We start from the raw sequence: 23,089 nt of genomic DNA on the forward strand, positions 1-23,089 counted from the left end.
CACTGTTAAGTTATTAGGTACAGCCAAGCTGGTCTGGGGGGGCAGCCATGAGTGTGTGTTAGGGGGGGCCCATCCATGAGTGTGTGAGGGGGAGCCGCAGCCATGGTGGTCGGGTCTGGCCCCTGCCATGAGTGTGTGTGGGGGGGCCGCAGCATGAGTGTGTTTAGGTGGGGGCATATCCTAGGTCCCTTCTTCCATAAGGTCATCAGATTGACTCCCAGCTCAATCCCAGTGTCCTTCTATATTATAGTTATATAATCAAATGTATTCTTATGAATGTTCTGTTTGGAGTTACATTAAGACGGTTCATCTCTTTATTAGTCATTGCGTACTCAACACAGAATGATCTCTGCATGTATAATAATAAAAATAATAAATAGACATGGGGAGAGAGACAGACAGGCTCCACACGGGGAGAGAGAGAGAGAGAGACAGGCTCCACACGGGGAGAGAGAGACAGACAGGCTCCACACGGGGAGAGAGAGAGAGACAGGCTCCACACGGGGAGAGAGAGACAGACAGGCTCCACACGGGGAGAGAGAGACAGGCAGGCTCCACACGAGGAGAGAGAGAGGGACAGGCTCCACACGGGGAGAGAGAAAGACTCCACACGGGGAGAGAGAGACAGGCAGGCTCCACACGGGGAGAGAGAGAGAGAGAGAGACAGGCTCCACACGGGGAGAGAGAGACAGACAGGCTCCACACGGGGAGTGAGAGAGACACATGCTCCACACAGGGAGATAGAAAGACAGACCCCCACCGGGTTTGAACCGGGGACCATGTGGCTGTGAGTCAGCAGTGCTAACCACTGTGCCAGCACGACACCGGTGGTAGAGCCTGAACGTATTTGAGTACATTCAGCGTCATCATCTAGTGGTAATAAGCTCAAGAAGCGCATGGACATGAATGTCCGTTCCTCCAGGACACGGCTGTGCCTGTCTTCTCATCTCAACACACCGACTCGGGTAACCCCTTATGGATTTTTCATGACGACAGATAAAAAACGACGGTGTTACCATTTACGTTTCATTTGATAAAAACGTCCCCTTATTTTTTTTTCATGACGACCAATAAAAAACAACAGTGTTACCCCTCATGTTTTTTTCATGACGACCGATATAAAACAACAGTGTTACCCCTTGTGTTTTTTTTCATGACGACCAATAAAAAACGACCGATAAAAAACGACAGTGTTACCCCTTATGTTTTTTTTCATGACGACCGATAAAAAACGACAGTGTTACCCCTTAAGGTTTTTTTTCATGACGACCAATAAAAAACAACAGCGTTACCCCTTATGTTTTTTTTCATGACGACCGATAAAAAACGACAGTGTTACCCCTTAAAGTTTTTTTTCATGACGACCGATAAAAAACGACAGTGTTACCCCTTATGTTTTTTTCATGACAACCGATAAAAACAATAGTGTTACCCCTTGTGTTTTTTTTCATGAAGACCAAAGAAAAACGACAGTGTCACCCCTCATGTTTCATTTGATAAAAACGACAGTGTTACCCCCCTATGTTTTATTCTATACATTTCGACTGTGTTACCCCTTATGGATTTTTCATGACGACAGATAAAAAAAACAGTGTTACCCCTTGTGTTTTTATTTCATGACGACCAATAAAAAACAACAGCGTTACCCCTTATGTTTTTTTTCATGACGACCGATAAAAACAACAGTGTTACCCCTTGTGTTTTTTTTCCATGAAGACCAATAAAAAACAACAGCGTTACCCCTCATGTTTTTTTTCATGACGACCGATAAAAAACGACAGTGTTACCCCTTCTGTTTTTTTTCATGACGACCAAAGAAAAACGACAGTGTCACCCCTAATGTTTTATTTGATAAAAACGACAGTGTTACCCCCTATGTTTTATTCTATACATTTCGACTGTGTTACCCCTTATGTTTTTTTCATGACGACCGATAAAAACAAGTGTTACCCCTTGTGTTTATTTTCATGACGACAAATAAAAAACAACAGCGTTACCCCTTATGGTTTTTTTCTTGACGACCGACAAAAAAAGACAGTGTTACCCCTTATGTTTTTTTTGACAAGGACAATTTTTTCATACATGTTTTTTTTTCATGACGACCAATAAAAAACAACAGCGGTACCCCTGTCAACGTTTTTGCAGGGATCCGAACCTGAGCTGTTTCGAGTATTAACCTCCGAACTTATCAATGCACCATCAAGACACCGATTAAAGTCAACACAATGGTTATACTTGACTTTATAATTCGCATGAAATAGAGATAAGAGTCTTCCAACAGAGGTCTCCAGGGGGTTAGCTCACAGCTCTCTCCACTTCTCACTGAGATTAATAATTTAAATATGTCTGTGGTTATATATGACAATATATATGCAATAGACATGATAGCATTACATTTCAAATTAAAGATATTGTGTTTTCCTCAGAAATTGAGCCGCGGTCGCCAGTGGGTTAGGCAGAGTACACTCCACTGCAGCACTGAGGCGATGACAATACACAATAATCAATCATCAATAAAGAGGATATACATGACATTAAAATGTATGTGTGTATTTCTATTATTTCCCCAATGTTTTTTTCATGACGACCAATAAAAAACGACACTGTTACCCCTTATATTTTATTGGACAAAAACAACAGTGTTACCCCTTATGGTTTTTTTCATGACAACCAAAGAAAAATGACAGTGTCACCCCTCATGTTTCATTTGATAAAAACTACAGTGTTACCCCTTATGTTCTTTTCATGACGACCAATAAAAAACAACAGTGATCGCTAACTAGCAGAGAGTTGTAAGCACTTTCCACCCTTTTCAGTGGAGGAATTGGACTCCCCAAGCAATGTTATACTTTAAAGGAGCAAGTAAGTTACATATTAATTTGGTCTTTCGGCCTGTAGCATAACAAAATGAAGCAACTGTCCCATATTTCTAACTGCATTTGAAGTAGACATTGAGACTCACAAAAAATGGACGCTATAGGACAGTGATCATGATTTGTCTCAATATCAGAATAACAACAATGGGTCAAATAGCAATGGCTGGTGGAATGGCCATGAAGTAGGTCTGTATATGCAGTGTAAGCTTGTCCAGGCCCTGCAAGTCACGATGTAGGCTATGAATCTGAATTAAAGCAGGTAAATAGGTAGTGGCCATCCCCAAAATGCACCAGAATACAGGAAATCAAATCTATTAAATTCCAAAAAAAATATGATGGGGGGGGGGGGAGAACCTCAGACCCCCTGTCTATTACTGTGCCCCACCAACATGTTTGATCGCCAGCCGCCACTGAGAATGACCAATGGAAATAATTCTCTGCACAATTTGAATCGTGTTTAAATATGCTACAGTGGTCATTTGTTTAGCCAATTCATGTTAAACAATGAGGGTTTTGATTGTCGGGTCAGGCCTTTGATCGAGCGTTTGTGTTTTTTTTGTTTTTGTTATCATTGCTTTATTGGCCTAATTTGAGGAGAAATATGTGCCATAAACAGACATTTTATAGGCCTTTATTACACGAGTCTTCTCTCAATGCCGTGGAACGCTCCGTTCACTTGCATGGGTAGTAGTCCGGTAACTTGTCAACCCCAGCGTCTTCGGTTGCTAAGCGACGTCAACGGGACTGCTGATCAACACTACGAAGGCTGGTAAATCGAATAAATTGTAAAAAGATCACACCATGTGAAGTTATTTTGAAAAGCTTTGGAAGTTTATTTACAACACTATTTACATGGTTTCGGAGTAGTACACTTTGACATTTTAATACAGTTCAGCGAGAAAGGCGACCGAGAATAAGAAGGGGGCGTTCCAGTCTGCGTAAACGGGAACCCCCACCACACGAGAACGCCCATTTGCGTCTGCAGTGGGATGATATTGCTCTGATCTACCTCAGCGACACGCAACTTCTCGTGCGTGCGTAACGTGTTGTCAAACGATGAACCAATCAGAGACCACGGTGGCGGCTGCCCGGGCTTCAGTTGCACCCTGCAAGCCAGGGGACGCCGTCGTTTAGTACAGCGCATGCCGGCTGACGGCTCCTCCTGGATTGGACTGATACCGGGGCTGGAAGGGCAAACATTTCAGTTATCGTTTTTTGTGGTCGTCTTCTTACACCAAATATATATTTTTATTAAAACGACGCCGGTGTTGCGTGTGTAAATTAAGGATGCTGACCGATATGATTGTGGAGGAAGAATTCGAAATCAAGGAAGAGGAGCCCTGGTATGACAAGCGAGACCTTGAACACGGTACCGGTTCCTTTTGTCCATTCTTCGTTGCAATTCATGCACTTGTCTCAATGATGTCTGTAAATAGTTGCATTTGATGTAGTTCGCACAATTACCCAAGGCAGAACGGTCATTGTACGTGCAGGTGTCAAGACGTATGCTACCGTATGCGGCAGAATGCATACGTTTCCTGAATGTGTACCTTTTTTTATTTCTGGCGGCTGTGTTTTGTCAGGCACATCTTAAGGAAATGTAATTGAGCTAGATCTTGCTTTGCATCGAGCTTTGCAATCAGCAAGACGTGGTTATTTGGTGGTCGGTGAGGCTCACATCCTGTTTTAACGGTTCTCTCCCCCTTGGTAGATCTGCACCTGGCAGCAGAGCTGGGGAAAACTCTTCTGGATCGCAACAAAGAGCTGGAACAGGGCCTCCAGCAGATGTACTCCACCAACCAAGAGCAACTACAGGAGATAGAGGTATGGGTTCACCCTGCTGCCAACTCTCTGAGCTTAAAAGTCCACAAGTAAATCCACAAGCCGAATGGTACTATATTATGATAATAATCCTCCCTGGCAATAACTGAGGCAGACCAAGGCTGTAATTCATTAAGAAAATGGTTTGTTTGGGTACAGTAAATGGGCAAAGTCCACACATTTCCGATGGTAAGGCCAGTAATATGTGTTCATATCAGTTGAACACATATTTTTGGATAGTAAATATTGTTGCCTTGGTTTCCTATATTCAACCATGTTAAAAATAACTGGGGAAGCTTATCATGGTTTTCAAGACAGATGATGATGACTCATCAAGCCTGAAAGACAAATGCAAGCTAACGTGTCGTTGTTGTTGTCGTGTTCACCCATGGCTGGTACTAGTCCTAATAGTAACACCAATCCCTGGGGAAGTGTTTAATCACTCTTGGAAGAGTTCCTGGCACTGTGGCCTATGCTCGGACGCCCCTCAATGTAGTGTTCCTTTAACACTGTAGTAGAGTGAATATCACACATAATCGTTATTGTAAGATCTTCAGCTGCCCAAATGTAGTTGGTCATATTTGGTTAGCCACACATTTGGTTTTAAGTTGTAGGCGTTTTATGTCCTCCTCAGCTGATTAGATAAAATGTACTTGTTCGAGGGTGAAAGGTGGGAAAAGGGAGTTGGTGTGTTGTTCATGTAGTGAGACTGTGTCCTACTCCACGTGTACCACGCTGTGGTTGGCTCAATCTTGGCTAATCTAATCTCGAAGCATCCGTTCTCCTAACGATTATATAATATGATCAGATGAATATTGAGCTTCTGTACTTAGGCTAATCGTATATCACCGTCAATGTCACGCTGTGTTAAAGCTCTTGTTTTTATTGTGACTGCGTATCATTTTATGGTGATCTTTGACCCATTAGTAGCCCTGCGTGTAACCGTTTGGAAGGAGATGTGGAAGAGCAAAGGTTTTGCATGGCATTTGAATGCCGGATTAAGATCACACCATCATTTCTTTATGATGTGAGACATGTATCATCACGCTGGTTTTGTGGTCTGTGTGTGGTTGCCTTCGTTCTACAAAATAAAGAAGGAGACCTTTTCTCTTTTCGTATCATTAGTAGTAAAGGGATCGACTATGTTTTAAGGATCGAAGTTATCCACTAACAAGGAGGTTTTTGGTAGTTCCCCAATAATATCGTCTACCTCTCTTTACGCATTTCCCACCAACATGCACGGCCTCTCCATTCTCTGCTTACCCTCTCGCCCCTCTCTCTCTCTCTCCCCCTCCGTCGCCCCCCAGTACCTGACCAAGCAGGTGGAGGTCCTCCGGCAGGTCAACGAGCAGCACGCCAAGGTGTACGAGCAGCTGGACGCGACCTCCAGGGACCTGGAGCAGACCAACCACCGGCTGGGCCTGGACAACCGCGGCGCCCAGCAGAAGATCCAGAGGTGAAGAGGAGGGAGGAGGAGGGAGGGAGGGAGGGAGGGAGGGAGGGCAGGACAGCCGGTCGGTCGGTCGGTCGGTCGCTGGGCTGGCTCTTCTCAGGCTGAAACAACTCTCCTGCCGCTCTACTGAACCATGCACCTGTCAGGGATTGTTTTGGATGGGTTTCATGCCACAGGGACTGGAGTGCACAATGAGTCACGCTCAAACAGTTTGTTTGGGATTCAGTGGGGCAGCAGGAAATGTATTCTACTATTTCAGCTCAGCGTTTTTTAAAGTGCTATGCAATTTCAAGACAAGCAAGAGTGGCAGATTTGAGTGCGGCCATTTCAAATCCAATATTATATATAATGGAGGATGGAGAGTCCCAGGAGAGTTGGTTTTTGGTTGATAGTTTAGGTTCCCTCAACATTTTGTGTAAAACATCGTTCTAAGAGGGCTGAAGACCGGGACCTTTCACACCAGAAGACCTTTTCACTAGATGTCGCAAGGAACCAAACAGGTGGCAGGCTGATGATTGGGGAGGACTCACTCTCCCTCCCTCTACTCCTGCTCCCTCCTTCCCTGGGCAGACTGACGGAGACTGCGGAGGGGCTTCAGAGCCAGGCCGAGGACCTGCAGCGGGAGCTGGAGGACGTGAAGAACAGCCCCCCCCAGCGGACCTCACCCCCCGGGGACCCCCGTAGCACCCACAGTGTGTCCTGCCTGCAGGAGCTGCAGAGCACCCTCAGGTGAGACGGACGCCCCCCGCTCCAGAAGGGTGAGGGGCGGAAGGGCCCTGACGGTTCTTATTGTAAGGTCTTCAGTGGGGTTAGGGTTAGGTCTAACCCCAGAGTCCTAACCCGTACACCTCAGTCAATGTTGACGTGACGATTATTTGATTCATCCGCAAGAAATGGCTTGAATCTAATTATATTTAATAAGATAATTGATTAGGTAAAAATGCAACACATTTGCTGCCTAATGCCTCAGAAATTATTATTATTTGATTGGATCGGTTTTTAAATTTATATTAAAACTTTGGTGGTGACTTGTCAGATAGAGAAGGCACATTTAAGACTTTGGGCTCTGGTAACTCCTGATGGGCCTTGGCTAGGGAGCAGGACATTTTATAGACCCCCGAGTGTGTGACCCACGCTCTGAAGAGGTAATACAGTAATTCCTTCTTCCAATCCTCCCCAGCATAAGCCCTCCTCTAGACAAACTAAGCCTAATACTTGTCTTGGCGTTTGACACGTCTTACCCACCCAGGGCCTGTACTTCCAGGTCACTCCATGTAAACCAGTTAGCCCATAGGTGGTCTCAGCCTCTCCCGTTCATTGGCCCAGCGCCATCATGTGACCCGTGCTGAACGGCTGATGTGTGGAGCTTGGGAGTTAAGCCATGCGGTGCCTGGAAGAAACTCAAGACCCAATTCTCACTGGCTGTCAGCGTCCTCACGCACAGTAATGTCGATTTAGCTCCGGCCAGTGAATCTTTTTAATCATTATGTTTTCATTTTATTTTCAGTGCGACGGTCAATCCTATTTTCTTCATAGATCACTGAGTAACTATTTAACATTTGTTCCACCACGGGTCGGTTTTTCTAGAAGCTCTGTTTCCGGCGTATGCTCCGTGATTGGTCGTGTTTGCATGTCAATCAAGACCTGTAAGTAGGCGGTTCTTGGCCTAGTTAATCAACACCTTGTCCCAGACTTTCCATTATGGAAAGGTTGACTCTGCGAGACCAGGGGAGGGGTTCCCAAACTTGTTCATGTGGTCACCCTATGTGCCCAGGGCCCACCAAATATTTTGCGCAATAAAATAAAAACTAATTTTCTTTACGAACAAATAATAAAAATTCACTATGTATTTAGTTAATCAAAAAAGTGTTCCCCTTTTCAGTATTCAAACATACTTATAGTATGTTTGAGACATATATAGAGTATAGAGACATAGGCGTGCATAGATTTAAAAAATGACGTTGAACTATTTGTTCATCCCACCGTGGTCAGCTTGGTCCCTTGATAAGTTTTGTTACGGAACCACCTTTTATGTCTTTATTTGGGTCCAAGAGGAAGTCTATGACATGGCAAACACAAAAGATATACGGCCCAACACCCCCCCATTGACCGCAGGCTGAAGAACTGTAGGCCAGAGCTGTGCCCTGGATATGGCTGAAGCCCTCAGGTCAGAGTCCAGCGTTGTTGGGTGGAGAGGAAGGGAGGAGCAGAGCGCTCTACAGTCTGTTCCCCTTCCAGTTTCATCTCGGCTTTCGATCGCTCACCGTTAGGCTAATCTCCTCAGGCCCCCCCCCGGCAGGTAAACTCGGTTCTTGTTTAGAGAGATGGCTCCATTTCCGCTGGCATTCGGCCGAACACTTCATCCCTTTATCTTGTTAGTCTTCCCTGTGCCCTCTTCCTTCGTCCATTTTTAGGTTTATTTTCATTACCAACACACTATTTGTGGACAGGATGGCGATTGATTGTCGTGTCACAAAAAGCTGCCCCACGCGTTCATCCCCGATGTCGGTGGCTTGTTGGTGGTAGCGGCCAGAAGCCGCCGTCTGGGCTGGGTTGGTCGGATAGGAGTAGCATTGGGTCTAGCCTAAGGCCAAACAGGCAAAGTCTGAGTGTTAATCTCCTAGATAATGGATAGCCATTACATGCATCACATCACTATGGTGGCATCATCCTGGAGAAAATAAAAAAGGAGGGTCTGCACACTGTTTAAATGCTCCAGAAGTGGATTTATTAACAGGCAACGTTTCGATCTCTAGGGATCTTCATCAGGGCTGATGAAGGATGTGCGCGCCACACCTATTTTTAAGACATCATCGTGAAGAATACAATTCTTCATAATGCTTCACTTTATGTATGACGCACCTTCAGGAACACTGTTGCTGTGACAGAAAAGCCTCAGTGTGCAGGATTGGACTTGCATTGTGCTTGCAAAGAATTGCATGTCATCCATCCAATGCAGACGGTTAACCACACGTTTAGTCTTCATGCCGTTCACAGCTGAAGGAGGGTGGATGGTAGAGGAAGTGACATCGCGACTGTGTCTGATGTGCATTTCCTCAGTAACGGCCGGTTCGCCCCTCACAGGTACGGCGACCACGACGGCTCCTCAGACGACCTCCACGCCGCGTCGTCCAAGCTGGAGTGGCGCGAGGAGGAGCAAGCGTCGCTGCGCCGCTCCCTCCGGGCCCTCCAGACCCAGCTTGCCAATGAGAGGGCTGGCAGGGAGGAGGCGGAGCGCGAGGCCGACGTGCTGGCCAATGAGAACGCGGCGCTGGAGCGGCAGCTGGACTCGATGGAGGGGTGCCGGGTCAGTGGTATTTTGAGGCTCAGACATGTTGGTGCTTGAGTCAGCATATCGCAGAGATATCGGTATGAAACGTAATCATTCAGTTAAATGCTTTAACTGAGCATAACTGAGCACATCCACGTACATTCCCAACACAAATAGTTTGACATCATATTCAGTGTGAAGGTTAGTGGCTCCTCCCCATACTACAGGTAATTGGTTCCTTAATTGGTTCGTAATTGGTTATTTTTTACTCCCTCATATCGGCATTGGCCCCTTAAATCTTTTTTTAAGTGGTGGTGTTGGTGCCCAAAGGGGTGGTTGCCAAGTCTAAAGGTACTGGGTTCGATCCCCCAATCCCTAGAACCTACCTGAACCCCGACTGACCCCTACCGTTCCCTGACTGACGGGTCTTGAATTCACTGAATATTACTCTGAACCCGTGGCCCTCCGTGACCTTTGACCCTGTTCCCCCTGCAGGCCCAGCTCGCCGAGGTGGAGTGCGAGGCGGCGGAGCTGCGGCTGCTCTGGCGCACGGAGCGCTCCGCCCGCTCCGCCGGCCGCGGGATGGGCCACGCCCACGCGGCCCCGCCCACCGCGCTGTTCCACAACCACGAGGACGAGGAAGACGAGGACCACGACGACGAGGACGACGATGACGGGGGGGATCTCGTGGTGGCGGCAGCGGCGGTGGCGGCGGGCAGCGGCACGCCCCAGAGGCCGGCGCCCACCGGCGCCTCCGCAAAGCGGGCCCGGGCGCGGCGCTCGGAGGCGGTGAAGTACCGCGGCATCTCGCTGCTCAACGAGGTGGACGCGCAGTACAGCGCCCTGCAGGTGAAGTACGAGGAGCTGCTGCAGCGCTGCGGGGCTCCTCCCAGGGCCCCGGACGGCGAGGGCCACAGCCACAAGGCCATCCAGACCGCCACCGCCACCGCCCCCGCCGCCGCCCCCGGTCGCCACGCCTCTTTGGGGGCCGCCTGCACGGACGATATCCAGCAGCCGGAGTACAAGGCGCTCTTCCAGGAGATCTTCGACTGTATTCAGAGAACCAAAGAGGACCTGAGTGGGGCCAGGGGGGCGTCCACCACACCCTGCTGCTGATCTGCTTCTTCTTTGTTTTTTTACACGATTGCTTAAAAAAAATTAATATCAAAAAAAAAATTTAAGCATTGTGTACAGCCTGCGCTGATGCACTCGTCCACACGGGGAGGTTACTATTTATTGTTATTGACTCTTATGCCAGCCCGGAGCTGGAACCTACTGTACGGTGAAAACAAAAAAGAAAAAAAGTCTGTGGGGCTCAGAAGTTGGATGAGAGCGATGCGGAGGGAATCAAGATGGCGACACCAACTTAATTGGGTGATTTGTCTCGTGGTTTTTTTTGTTGCACAGAAACACCAGTGCCTAACGTCTTCCTGATCGAACCATCGCTCTACCTCAGCCTATGAGCACTACTTGACGAACAGCCAATAAGCTCCTTGGGATATTCTCTAGAGAGAAAAAAAAAAACATAGTCACTGAGCTGTAGCTTATAATTCTTGCTTCTTTGACCTACTTAGAAGCGAAACATTTGACATCCATGGTGGCTGACTTTGTGGTGTACCTTTTGGCAGCAACTGAAGGTACAACTGCACACATTGTGTCAGGTGCTTAAATACCGTCTGAATGTTTAATATTACCAGAACGGAATTACAGGACATTTATGGTGCTCTATTGATTACATTAACGGTACTCGTCGAGTCTTCCCGAAATAGTGTTTATATTTGTTCATAGGATAAGCTCTGTCGACTGGATTATAGTGCACTAGGTGGAGCTTCTAAGGAATCTAAAGTATAATCGTATGTACTTACTGTAATGTCACTGGTCATCCACATATCAATTTCTAATGCAGGCGACTTAATTGTCCTCTAATGTGGCCTGTTAAGCCTGCTTGGCGTAATTGTAATGCTGTAACATATTGGTGCACTTTCCTTCTTGACTTGTATTTAAAATCACCATGAGATGCACTTTAGAATTGCACTGGGGATTGTCCCTTCTACCAATGCTTTATCATGGCGCTTGTGATTCCCATCGTTTGAAGTCACATCATGGACCTATTTGTTCAACAGCATTGATGTCTAGTTTAATTATACAATTAGTGAATGTTTTTGAACGTTTCATAACCTTGTCTGCTATCGCTGAGAAAGTGTTTGCTGTATGAATGAACTTTAAGGTGATGCTTGGAAATCAATAAATGCTCAATTCTCATTTTAGAGTTGCACATGGAAAAACAAATGACCTTTTATTCCTTTGTAGAAGTTATGGACACAAACTAAATTGTGCTGTTGGAATTATTTGACCAAGGACTGCAATGCTTGCTACAAATATATTTGCTAAAATAATCTGTAAATCATGTCATGGCACTAGGTTGTCTTCTCTGGTTTGCTTTTAGGGTTTGGCTACTGAATTCCCGGGAGACTCAAGTAAATTGGCATGTTTCACGCGATAATTTGCTTATTCAGCATTCACTCTTATTTCTCAGCCAAGATAAAAACATGGCTGTTGCTGAACAGAAATCCGAAAATGCCCAAAAAGCGCTTACTGTAAGTTTCATTAGGATTAACTTGTCAAGTGTGTTCCAATGTCCTAGATTCTCACCCTTGAAAATAAAGGGACAAATAAGTAACTTAGTCCCCCTGCTAGTCATTACTTGCAGAGGTGCAGAGTACACGGGAACTTCCCCAGAGACCCAGGATAGCAGCACATAACTGAAACACGTTAATACACATCCTTAACTTGTCTGCATAACTCAGCTGTTGGACCTGCATAAAAAGTCCATGTAATTAATAACTACAATGAACGACATCACAGGTGAAATGCACATGTTTTGGCAAGTTAAGCCTAAGTAAATTCACCACCGTAGTATTATCTTTTTTCCATCAACTTGTTGTACTGTGATATATCCTAAACACATCTACTGGGTTACTAACACGATTCAGAACATGGAGGACTACATTTAATGTAACAGTTACAGGGGGCGTGAACAACAGCAGCAAGTAGTTGGTTATCAGTCAGTTTATTACATAATTTAGCATCGGAGGACTTTGACGCACTTCTGAGGCGATCAAAGACTTCTGTGGCATCTTCTGTTCAACCGTCTCCGTGTCAAACTGAACGACCTGAAGACATTCGCTTTGCAGTGGTTGTCCCAATACGAGTTTGGCACGATCCCAAACACACTTCGTATCTTTCAAATATGGCCATTTGTACTATCGTTGCTATGACTGTGTTCATACGTTTCTCTAGAGGTGAAAGATGAAACCAAACCGTTTTTTGTTCTTGCCAAACTCAAGGCATCACCGAGTGATTTTTGGGAAGCTAGCAGTATGTGTGATGAAGATTTGCGAAGGCCACTCGGCAGGAGAAAAACATACCACGCACTCTGAATTGTCAAACCGTTCAACTTAATCAGTCCTGCTCCAATAAACACTGTTTAACATAGTCTGTAATCGAATGCTTCTCTTTATAAGCCACACACACACAAACACATCCATACATTGATATCCACCACCACTCTATCACACAATGGCATGTCGGGCCACGCTGGTCCACCACGCACCCAATCAGAACTCAGCATGAAGCTCTGACGCAAATAAAGGCCAATCAGCGAAGAGCTCCGTGGTCCATGTCCCCTCCCCCTCAAGCCCCTTCCACCGCAACCCAAACTTGGATTTTTAGACCGTTTGTGACCGCCTCTTGTTCCATGACTGGCCTCCGACACGAAGTTGAGCTCCAGAGGGTGGGTGGGAGGGGGCGGCGGGGAGGTAACCTGGCTTGGGGGGGGGGGGGGGGGGATCCTCTTAGTGTCAGGACTGTGTTGTTCCTTTGAGGTACCACCATCCGCTGAGGCTGCCACAGCATTCCTGCAAGCAGAATAACCAGAGCAGGGATGGTTAGCAAATGCAGTGAGTGGCTATACAATCTGAAATCCTAGCTGGGATCTGTCCAGTTCCTTTGAGACAAGAATGGACACGCGCCTGGTAACGGGATGTTTCACAAAAAAAACAAAAATAAATGGAAATGGTGACGCAAGGGGATAATTTAGAAGGAGTAAAGAAGATTACATATTTCAATCTCGTTAAAACATGCCCATACAACACGAGTGACCGTGTGACCACGCCCTCAATAAAACAGAACGGTTCCCCTCCTCCATGGGATAACATTGGACTGGACGAATCATGACATGTCGCTGTGTTAGGACGTTAAGCAGGTCTCACTTTGAGCAGCCGGTCCACGTCCGTCTTGGCGAGGTCGTCTCCAAACTCCTGCGCCAGGCGGGTCTGGATCACCTTCCTCCTCACGCGGAAGTTGGACGAGAACAGCTCGTACAGCAGCCGCCGGTGCTGCTCAGAGCGAGGGGCGAAACAAACGCACCCACAGAATGACCACGTGCCCCCCGGTTGAGTGAAGGGGGAAAATCGAAAGACGCGACCAAAAACGATGGTTTAATAATAGAGTCTAGAGTAGACTTCAGGGGGTTCACCTTGTCCAACGCATCTCCCGTCTCCCACACACCAAACACCTTCTGCTCATCAGGGGCTGCTGTGCTCTGGGGGGGAAACTAGAAAACAGGGCGAAAGAAATGTGGACATTTATTTATATGCCTGTGTAACCTTGCCCCATGGATGAATCATAACCAGCCCAGATCACAATCTTTTCGATCAATATTAACCTTGGAGGAGTGGTTGAGTGTTGACGGACATTGAAGTACCTTTAATCCACCACACTCCTCTTTCAATGCCAGTGCATAACAGCGATTGGACCAGGACTAAACCGACAACAGCGTTTGATCTACTGCTCTGCAAGCCAAGGAGAGGAGCAACACAAACAGCGGGCCGATTCCCGCCACTGTACGTTGCTTATGGAGGATCATCACGTTCCCTTTGTAAAAGCATCATCCCGGCGCGAAACTGAAGCGTGACCGCCTCGCCACACATCCCCCGATAAGACCCCGGCAGGGAACCTGATCCCAGATCCACCCTCGCCTGTGTTCCTCCAACTCTTGAGATTATTCCCACGCCGGGAGGTAATAGGCTTTAGCTTGTGGGACAATTTAACTGTTGCGCAACAAGGCAGGCCGCTCCAGCCTCCAAGCTGACTTAACGCTCTAACCTTCAGGGTACAGAGGGGAACAAGACCCAAAGACCAGACCCTGATCTCCTGGTTGCCATCGCTTGGGAAAACTAAAAAGTGGCACCAACCAGACCACAACAAACCAGACCAGCAATCACCACACCCACAAAGAAAACAGCACACCTTAAAAAATAAAAGGATGCCCAACCAGGCATTTATAGATAGGCTTTGAGAGAACTAATTGCCAACTCTGGTCAGAAAAATACAGATGAAGGCCGGTGTAGCATAGTGCACCGCAGACAGAGTAGCATCAGGTTTCTGCAGGACGGTGGAACTGGAGAATGCCAGTTTCCGTGCAGGCGGGGGACACGACTGGCCACTTGTTCACAGAGCGCAAGCGCTGCAGGCAGGGGGACCGTTGGAGCCATTGTTGTTCTGCCTGGAGAAAGGCGATAGGTGTGCTTTAAGTCAGGACGACCTTTTCCTCTTACAGCGACATGAGTGGTCGGGCTATTCTGGGGCCAGACAAAAGGCGGGGGCGTACGGTTACCGGCGGTTCACCGCGGCCTTTTGAGAGAAAGAGAGGCGGGAAGAGCCTTGTTGTTTGTTTTCAAAAGTCGGCTGCATTACCTGGACCGTTGGTGAGGTGGGCCTGACATCACATTCCACTGAAACGCAGGGTTCTGCCGTTGAGGCACATGACTCAGTCATGGTGTATGTATTGATAGTCCCAAAAAACTAAAAGATATCCCTAATAATTAAATTACTGTGTGATAGAGTGTAACGTGTATTTTATAGATGTCCCACCCCTTTTCTTGCTTCCATTACAAAAATATGTTTAGCCTTTCAGTTTCTGGTGTTGTGCTCATTAAAATGGTTGAGTTCTTACTAAAACCATAACATTTTCCTCCCTACAAAACCAGTTAATTATTCATGACTTTAAAAAGGGGCTCCCAAGCAATACTAATTTGTTATATAGCTACATATTCCGGCAGACCATCTCCGACAAATGTAATTTGCTTTTCTGGTATCCCGTTCCTACTTTAGCCAATCAGGAGAGAGAACTCCAGAAAGAAGGCGGTCAAACCGGACTGCGGGACTCCGGTTTGACCGCCGAAGCAACCCAGATAAAATTGCGACTCACCGGCACCAGGATCTGCTTGCACTGGCTGAGCAGGATGGCGTCCTGCAGCATGCGGTCCGAGACGGCCATGAGCGCGCTGCCGTGGCCGGCCGGCAGCGAGGCCAGGTGCAGGTTGAACAGCCTCTTCAGCTCGCTGAGCGTCAGCACGCTGTCCTTCTTGAAAGTCTTTGCCACAAAGTCCCGCAGCTCGGCGGGCGGCGCCGTGCCGTTGGCGTGCTCCGAGGCCGGGGAGCCGGCGCCGGAGTAGCCGTTGACGCCGCCGTTGAGGGAGGCGGCGGCGGAGGAGGTGTCCATGGGCTGCTCGCCGTCCTCCCCGTCGCTGAGCGGCTCCTGCTTCACCTGGACGTCGGACCCCGGCGGCGCCTCACGCTTCTTGGCGAGCAGGGCGTGCTGCATCGACGTCTGGCTCTGCCGCGCTCGCTCCTGCGCAGCCTTCAGCCGCTGCTCCCCGCTGACGTGCACCGACTCTGGGGACGAGGGGGCCGGACGGGGGGGACAGGGTTCAGCTGGGGCACGGCTGTGAAGGGCGTCTCATTTCAAAAAGCGTAAATGGACTGCATTTATATAGCGTTTTTTTGGAACCAGAGGCCACCCAAAGCCATTCACACACCGACTGTGGTGTACATGCAGGGCGGAGGCCAGCTCGTGAGGAGCGGGTTGAGGTGTGGTGCATTGCTCGGGGACACCTCGACGATCGAGCTAGCAACTACCTCCTGAGCTACATGCCGCCCATTTCAACATAAAGAACGACTCAGACGCAGCGATACACACCTTGCGGCGGGGTGTTCTTGGGGATGAAGTCGTCCTTGTTGAAATTGAAAACCTTCTCCAACCTGCAGGGGGAAGACACACACCACACACACACACACACACACACACACACACGTGTTCACATGTAGCCAGTCTCCCCACGGACTGAGTAGGGTCAGAAGGATCCCCGAGGCGAAACCTACTTGCTCTGGATGCCGAGCCACAGCATTTGCTGCCTGTGGGTCACGTCTGGGTGCTTCTTAATGAAATTGCCGTCGTTAGGCAACGCAAACTCCCAGCCGCGGTTGATGCGCGGCACCGCCATGTGCTCCAGGAAGTCCTTGACGTCCTCTGGGGGAAGCTGGTGGAACACAAGAGGAGGACGTTTCGTCCCGTTTAGCAGACGATAAAGAAAGACGACTATAAAGAAACGTCCCCAGACGCTTTCATCCAAGGGACTTTGACCTAATATAGAGCCAAGTTATTGATGAGCCGATAGGGGGGAGGCATCAAGGATGTCTACAGGCAGACGGCTGGACGTCAAACACCCTACCCGCCGGAACAACCTGCCCCTAGAGAGGGTTCAAGCTGTGGCAAATACTGTCAATAGATTTGGCAAGGCCACTCAATTATTAAATAGATTTTACAGCGCAGCTGTTTTACCTTAATAATGGCGGCCACTTCCTTCCTCAACAACCAGCGTTCAAGTGTGAATCTCCACATCTAAAAGAAGGACAAAGAGACAGGGCGACTTGAGGGTCTGTGTGGGCTGCTTTCAAAAGACACCTTGGATTGCTACAACCGGGAAGAGACGTCGAAAAATGGAAAAGAAATGCTGGAAACGAATACACACACCGATTCACAAGAGAATCACAAGAGAAACTATGAAAAGCGGCCATTTTGTCACATGAATCATAAGGCATGCATTTGAAACTAGGCTATTTCAACAAATACACAAAATGATGCAATAACCTTGCAACAACTGAGCACTCGATTCGCAGGCACTGTTTTCAGTTTTGCTGGCCCATCGTTATGTCATATCGGCAGGACTTAATTTCCTATGTGCCAACTACGTCCGCTCACCACAAAGTCCCGGCCTCGACACAGGAGCTCCGCAGGGACACCGCTGTGGGGACTGCAGGTGTTTTTGGGGTACAAGACGTCACTGGGGGAAGAACGACATGGAGGTTACTCCTCTGACAGTACTAGACGCTTACAGGCCGGCCTGCATGGTGCCAGATCATACATAATGCACGACAGATGATGTCATTTAGTTACATGCTGCACACACTCTGCATCACTTGAGTACTTTCATCATCCCATAACAGCTGATTACAAAGGGTTTGGATATGCACGCTTAGCATATTAAAATGACATTTAATACTGTAACATTTAAGCAACACAACAGATATGGATTCATCAATTGAAAAACTGAAATATCATTCATCGTCCTCTACTCTGGACTCCAGGCATTCTCTACCTTTTGACAACCCAGTTCCCCTGAACCAGCAGCGCCACCTGCTGGATGCAGCGCAGCACCGCAGTGGAGTCGATGCCCGTGGCAAGGAGGCCCATGAGGTTGGCGAAGGGCATCACCTTAACTGGAGACCAACGAGATGCGAAGATTCAAGAACATGCAATATACAGCAATTGACTTTCAATGCAATTTGACCAAAGAGTAGAGTCAAGTCCTTCTAATGCCCAGGGAACCCCACGTGGGCCACAGCAGGGGTGTGTGTGTACGCACCGTTCTTCATCAACGTTTTGATCTGCTCCGCCAGGGGCAGGGTGCGCAGCTGGGCCATGGACAGCACGTTACTGGGACCCGTCGGCCTCACACTGACAGGGGACGATCAGAGCAGGGTCAGCACACACAAACACACACACAGTATTCAAATCACACCGCTTTCAGTGTGTACTTACATTTTTTCTTCAGCCATAGGGGGCATCAGCATGGCCAAGTACTCCCTGGGAAATGAATGAAGACGACAGACCGTTTGAATGGGGTCAGACTCCACGGATCCACACACACACACACACACACACACGTTTGTTTGGGTGTTGTTGTTTTTTTGCATCAACTGTACTCACTTTGGGGTTTTGACCAGTTCAGAGTTATCCGAGGCATCCATAGCTTGGCAGTACAGGTACTGCCTCTCGTGTTCAGACCGCCCATCCTGAAAGAGAGGAAGTGACTGTAACCACCATGCCCAGCATCACACATACAAGGAGGAACTCGTACCAGACAATAACAATAAGGAGGATTCACATCATTCCTATCAATAGAAAAGTCCCCTCCTAAAGAAGTGGGGGTATTAACCCCAATATAACACCTAAAACAAACAATACTAGATGTTTTGGGGACATATTTAAGTGATCAGTAAATTGGTCTTGGGCTATACAGATCAGTTAAATGATTGATGTCAGACTTAATAAGGGACATCCGTTTATTTAATCCTCAGATAAACCCTTCAGCAAGAGTAACAGACCTCCATTTGCTTTTGTCCTAACACTACAGACTGTTGAACTAAGAGATCAGGTACTTCATTGGAGTGGAACAGAGTGGAGTACTTGGTGTATGTTAAAGGGTTTTGGCACCCCCTACCCTGAGACTGTGGTAGTGCAGGTGAACCCACGATTCCTCTGCCTGCTTCCTCTGGAGGAACTCGTAGGACTGGACCCTCCTCTGGCGGGCCTGCTCGGACTCAGGGCGGGAAAACCTCACCTATAGGATCAAATAAAAAGGTGAACAAAAAGGTGAAAAAAAAAGTCTTAATAATTGCCTTTTTCTTACAAATATAATTATTGTAAATCGACTAGTATAAAAAACCATTCATTCAAATGTAAATGACATGTTCGTTTCAAGGTACCAAAACGCTTTACATAGTGAGTGTGTGTGTATGGTTGGGAGGGGCATCCACTACCAAAGTCTTCGAGGCATAATGCAAATCCACCAGTTGATAAGCGCATGCCTAGATAAACATACTAAAAAGGCATTTACCTGCCTAGTAATTCCCCCCCTCAACACATGGGACGGCTCTATGACCAACATCCTGATTTGGCACTGAAACGTACGCAACCTGCTCACAGGAGGGAATCCTTCTCAATTCCCATTCTCGTGAGCCCATCTCATAAAACCGACAAAAGAAACCAACCCTATTATTTTACAAAGCGGCGGCCCAGTATGGTCTCAATGCCTGAGTGATCACCAATGGTGCGGCATTACCCCGCCCGTCCCTTCAACCAATTCAGACGTTACACGTGTGAGTGTCACTGCATGAATGCTTACAGTAATGGCTTTGACGTCCTCCTCCGCTTCATCCTGAGAGGAGTCTCCCCCTGCAGGCAGAAAAGCGTGAGTCATCCGTCAAGGGGCAATTGGCTCTTTGTCACACCAGCGCCGTGGATAATACCGTCAATGTCTTCAAACCACTATGTGACCGACGTGCAAACAAACCTTCGTTAGCCGCCTCCCTCTCCCGCTGCTTGCCGTCCGCCCGGTCAAGGTAGGTGAAGCTGGGCCTCAACTGGAGGATTCCCTGCAGCGGAGTGATGTGGAGCTCCCCTATTGGTGTCAGAGACAACACAATCTAAACGTCTGGCCACATAAACAAATTACAACTTGTATCTTGCATCGAATTACGATATCCCAGTACTTCACAGAAAGGCAAAGATACGTTCATACCGTTTTTTAAACAACGGTATGACGCTCGGCTATACATACCGAGCTCTTATACACTGCAAAGAAAGGGTAGGACCCCACTGAATAGGTAGGGACACCTATATATTGGGTATAATATTTTGGTATCTACCCAAATATTAGAACCCCTGTGGAGGCCTTAGTAGTACTTAACTGTGTAGCAACTGCAGTAGCTGCTATCATTGGTGTAACACGGGGAATTGGTTAGCCTAGCGATTGTTGTACTTGCACTTGGTTCTATGAACATCCTTTCTGTACCGACAGCGATATATTGATGCACTTCTTATGAAAAATGTACTTATTGTAAGTCGCTTTGGATAAAAGCGTCTGCTAAATGCCCTAAATGTAAATGAGGCCAAGAACATGCCGTCACAATCCCCATAGAAGCACAGTAAGTAAGTGGCTGAGACCAGGGCGTTCCAGGACAGAATGTGAACGAGCCCCTCACCTTTGCGGAACACGGCAGCAGCAAATCTGGAGGTGTTGGTGGTGGCCTGGATGGAGGTAAACGTCTGCTTGTCCATTATCTTCCTGCAAGATAAAAACCAGTCAAACTGAAATGAATTATTTACATTTGAGGAAAATGAACAACGACCAGAGACAGTCTTGAGACAGAGAATGCCCTGGGTAATAAAGCAGTTATAAGGAAAGAGAACAAGTAATCATCCACCTAATAATAAAACCAGCTCCCCAAAATTAAACTCAAACATCGTGAAACGTAGACAGTGGTACCAAATGGTTAATTGACTCAAAGGACACGGAAAGACGAGGACAAAACCTACGTTGAGTAGGTGTTGGTTTCCTCATAGGTAGTACCGTCCACGTTGAGAGCTATCTGTTCGCCCTTGCTGCGGCAGTAGTTGGGGCTCAATGTATTAATGGCCATTTCCAGCTCCACCTATAACATAATCAAATTCACATTTAAACTGAAGCAAGGCTGATCCCAAGATGGATTTTGATGTACAAGCACTATCGCAATGGTTTCCAGGGTATGTAAATTGTCTTAATTACCTTTTGCTGCTTGGGTTTTATCTTAGCAGATAAGTGGTTGACATCATCATAGGTGCTCATCGATGGTCGTACAGGGTACTGTTAGGGATTTATAATTCAGTAGGTAACACCAACTCAACCAACCCACTCCTGTACTTTAAATGCAGTGTGGTCTTCTTCAACAAAAGCCATGAAGATAACTTGTCTTAGGCAATGTACAAAGTTAAATCAAGAACAACATACCTGGAAGAGATAGAGCTTTTCTGCCAGACTTTTGGCTAAATAGACATCAATCTAAAACAATAATAACAAGCCAGTTAATCACAATTTGCGACATAAAACATTGGATCTCCTATAAAATACATTTCATCATCAATGAGATCACACACCCTCTCCTTTAAGTACGTTTCAACATCGGTGGTCAAACAAACCAATTCAGAATGGACTGCAGATTACTTACTAGCTATGGAAACTACTACCAGGATAAGTACTATGAGAACTTACAAGCAGTCCAACATTGATTAATCCATTCCGTTCAATCTGTTCAACAATGGATTGCCATTAGGCTCTGCACCTACCTCTTCTATAACCGGGTCATCATCCTCTCCACTGGCCATGTTGAGGCGGGGAGTGAGTTATAATCGCAAAGCAGCAGATTGCAAAGACCTAACCTAGATGGAATGAAACATTTATAGGATTTTATTTAACAATTCATCAAAATGAACCAACCTAAGTAAACCTACCGGCTAACTTGACCTGTCCTGTACAGAAAAGGTATTGTATTCATGGACATCTGCAACTCAACCTGCATAACTAGTTGGTTGAACTATCATGGTGACTATATTAAGTCCCAGGCTGGTTCGACTAGCTACTACATACAAACGTAAACATATTTACGTTTTCCCTCTTAATAATAACATATAAAAAGACTAAAAAAATGAATACGATGAAGACTTTGACCCTTTAATTCTAAAAATATCAACCCCAGCGAATACTGCATCAACAACACAATGCAGGTTGTGGCTGACAGGTAAAAGTTTAACATATGATGAAACAGCATTGCAATCTCAAATCAAACAAATATATTATGTTACATCATGTATATAATCAATAACATGAGTCAACCGGGCCGGTCTGTGCATATACATAATATCCTATTATATAAAGATGTCTCGTGTAAAGAAATAAAGGCATCTCGGTAGCTTGCGGAGCTAGCAGCAGCCTTCAGACTGTCAGGCCCTCACTGTTCCCGGAGCACCCGGCAAGCTTAACAGCAAGTCTACCAAACGACGTCCACAAAATAATCACGATAGACACCCATGTGTCTCATATTTAACTTGAATAGATTGAATGCAGAGATAAACATGATCAGAATAGCTATACAGCCGGTTGATAGCCAGTAGACGCTAGCTTGACAAGATGCGGTGTGACGTTAGTGATACGCTAGTCTCTAAATCAAAACAAACCACTTCCAAGTCTTTTACTTCAAATGTGTGTTCTAGGCATGTGTCGGCCTTACCTGCACAGTTTGCGGGAGAGCTTTTGCTATCTCATTCGTAGATTCAAGTGTGGCTGTGAAAGGTACGGTTTCTAGTCCAGGCTAGCACAGCTGAACTCTAACGGTGTGGCGCTTGGTGCCATGTTGACTCCTCTTTGCAGACACGTGGGGAGGCGCTGATACCCACAATGCAAAGCGAACAAATACATGTGTACGGTGGATAATTTAAATTTTGATGACATTGGCTATTTTATATACAACTTAAATATGTTAGCAATGTAGCCTGTCAAAAATAACATAACATTCCCACACGAACCAGAGGCTCAAACTGAAAAATATCTGGCAGCGGTGGGATTTGAACCCACGCCTCCGAAGAGACTGGAGCCTTAATCCAGCGCCTTAGACCGCTCGGCCACGCTACCTGATGACATGAGGCAAATAACTTTTGCATAATTTTTC

The 23,089-nt window shown here is 46.8% G+C and overlaps 2 protein-coding genes and 1 non-coding gene across 3 annotated transcripts; 1 reads left to right on the top strand and 2 right to left on the bottom strand.

Moving 5' to 3' along the window:
• The first annotated feature begins 3,893 nt into the window (after positions 1-3,893).
• LOC130370913 (cerebellar degeneration-related protein 2-like) lies at positions 3,894-13,069 on the top strand. Its single transcript, XM_056576473.1, has 6 exons — positions 3,894-4,245; positions 4,588-4,700; positions 6,005-6,153; positions 6,721-6,879; positions 9,235-9,457; positions 9,917-13,069. Exons 1-6 carry the CDS (start codon positions 4,164-4,166, stop codon positions 10,535-10,537), a joined length of 1,347 nt encoding a protein of 448 aa, XP_056432448.1. The 5' UTR covers positions 3,894-4,163; the 3' UTR covers positions 10,538-13,069.
• polr3e (polymerase (RNA) III (DNA directed) polypeptide E) lies at positions 10,801-22,977 on the bottom strand. Its single transcript, XM_056576472.1, has 21 exons — positions 22,652-22,977; positions 21,711-21,803; positions 21,376-21,426; positions 21,154-21,231; positions 20,925-21,040; positions 20,591-20,673; positions 19,900-20,007; positions 19,732-19,781; positions 19,048-19,167; positions 18,534-18,619; positions 18,366-18,410; positions 18,190-18,281; positions 17,923-18,043; positions 17,526-17,607; positions 17,106-17,165; positions 16,646-16,803; positions 16,464-16,525; positions 15,693-16,159; positions 13,959-14,036; positions 13,693-13,818; positions 10,801-13,338 (listed from the first exon to the last, which is right to left on the bottom strand). Exons 2-21 carry the CDS (start codon positions 21,747-21,749, stop codon positions 13,282-13,284), a joined length of 2,079 nt encoding a protein of 692 aa, XP_056432447.1. The 5' UTR covers positions 21,750-21,803; positions 22,652-22,977; the 3' UTR covers positions 10,801-13,281.
• Positions 22,971-23,052, bottom strand: trnal-aag (transfer RNA leucine (anticodon AAG)). Its single transcript has one exon. It is a non-coding gene; the product is annotated as a tRNA-Leu (tRNA).
• Positions 23,053-23,089: the final 37 nt, after the last annotated feature.

Source organism: Gadus chalcogrammus, chromosome 18 (assembly GCF_026213295.1).
Source record: "Gadus chalcogrammus isolate NIFS_2021 chromosome 18, NIFS_Gcha_1.0, whole genome shotgun sequence".
NCBI lineage: Eukaryota > Metazoa > Chordata > Actinopteri > Gadiformes > Gadidae > Gadus > Gadus chalcogrammus.

Excerpts from the sequence above, each read along its gene's own strand:
- LOC130370913 (XM_056576473.1), top strand. The coding sequence starts at position 4,164 with ATGCTGACCGATATGATTGTGGAGGAAGAATTCGAAATCAAGGAAGAG. Across the intron at positions 6,154-6,720 it reads GCCCAGCAGAAGATCCAGAG|ACTGACGGAGACTGCGGAGG; the intron begins GTGAAGAGGAGG and ends TTCCCTGGGCAG. Across the intron at positions 9,458-9,916 it reads ACTCGATGGAGGGGTGCCGG|GCCCAGCTCGCCGAGGTGGA; the intron begins GTCAGTGGTATT and ends TTCCCCCTGCAG.
- polr3e (XM_056576472.1), bottom strand. The coding sequence starts at position 21,749 with ATGGCCAGTGGAGAGGATGATGACCCGGTTATAGAAGAG. Across the intron at positions 21,427-21,710 it reads ATGACCCGGTTATAGAAGAG|ATTGATGTCTATTTAGCCAA; the intron begins GTAGGTGCAGAG and ends TTATTGTTTTAG. Across the intron at positions 20,008-20,590 it reads TGCTGCCGTGTTCCGCAAAG|GGGAGCTCCACATCACTCCG; the intron begins GTGAGGGGCTCG and ends TGACACCAATAG.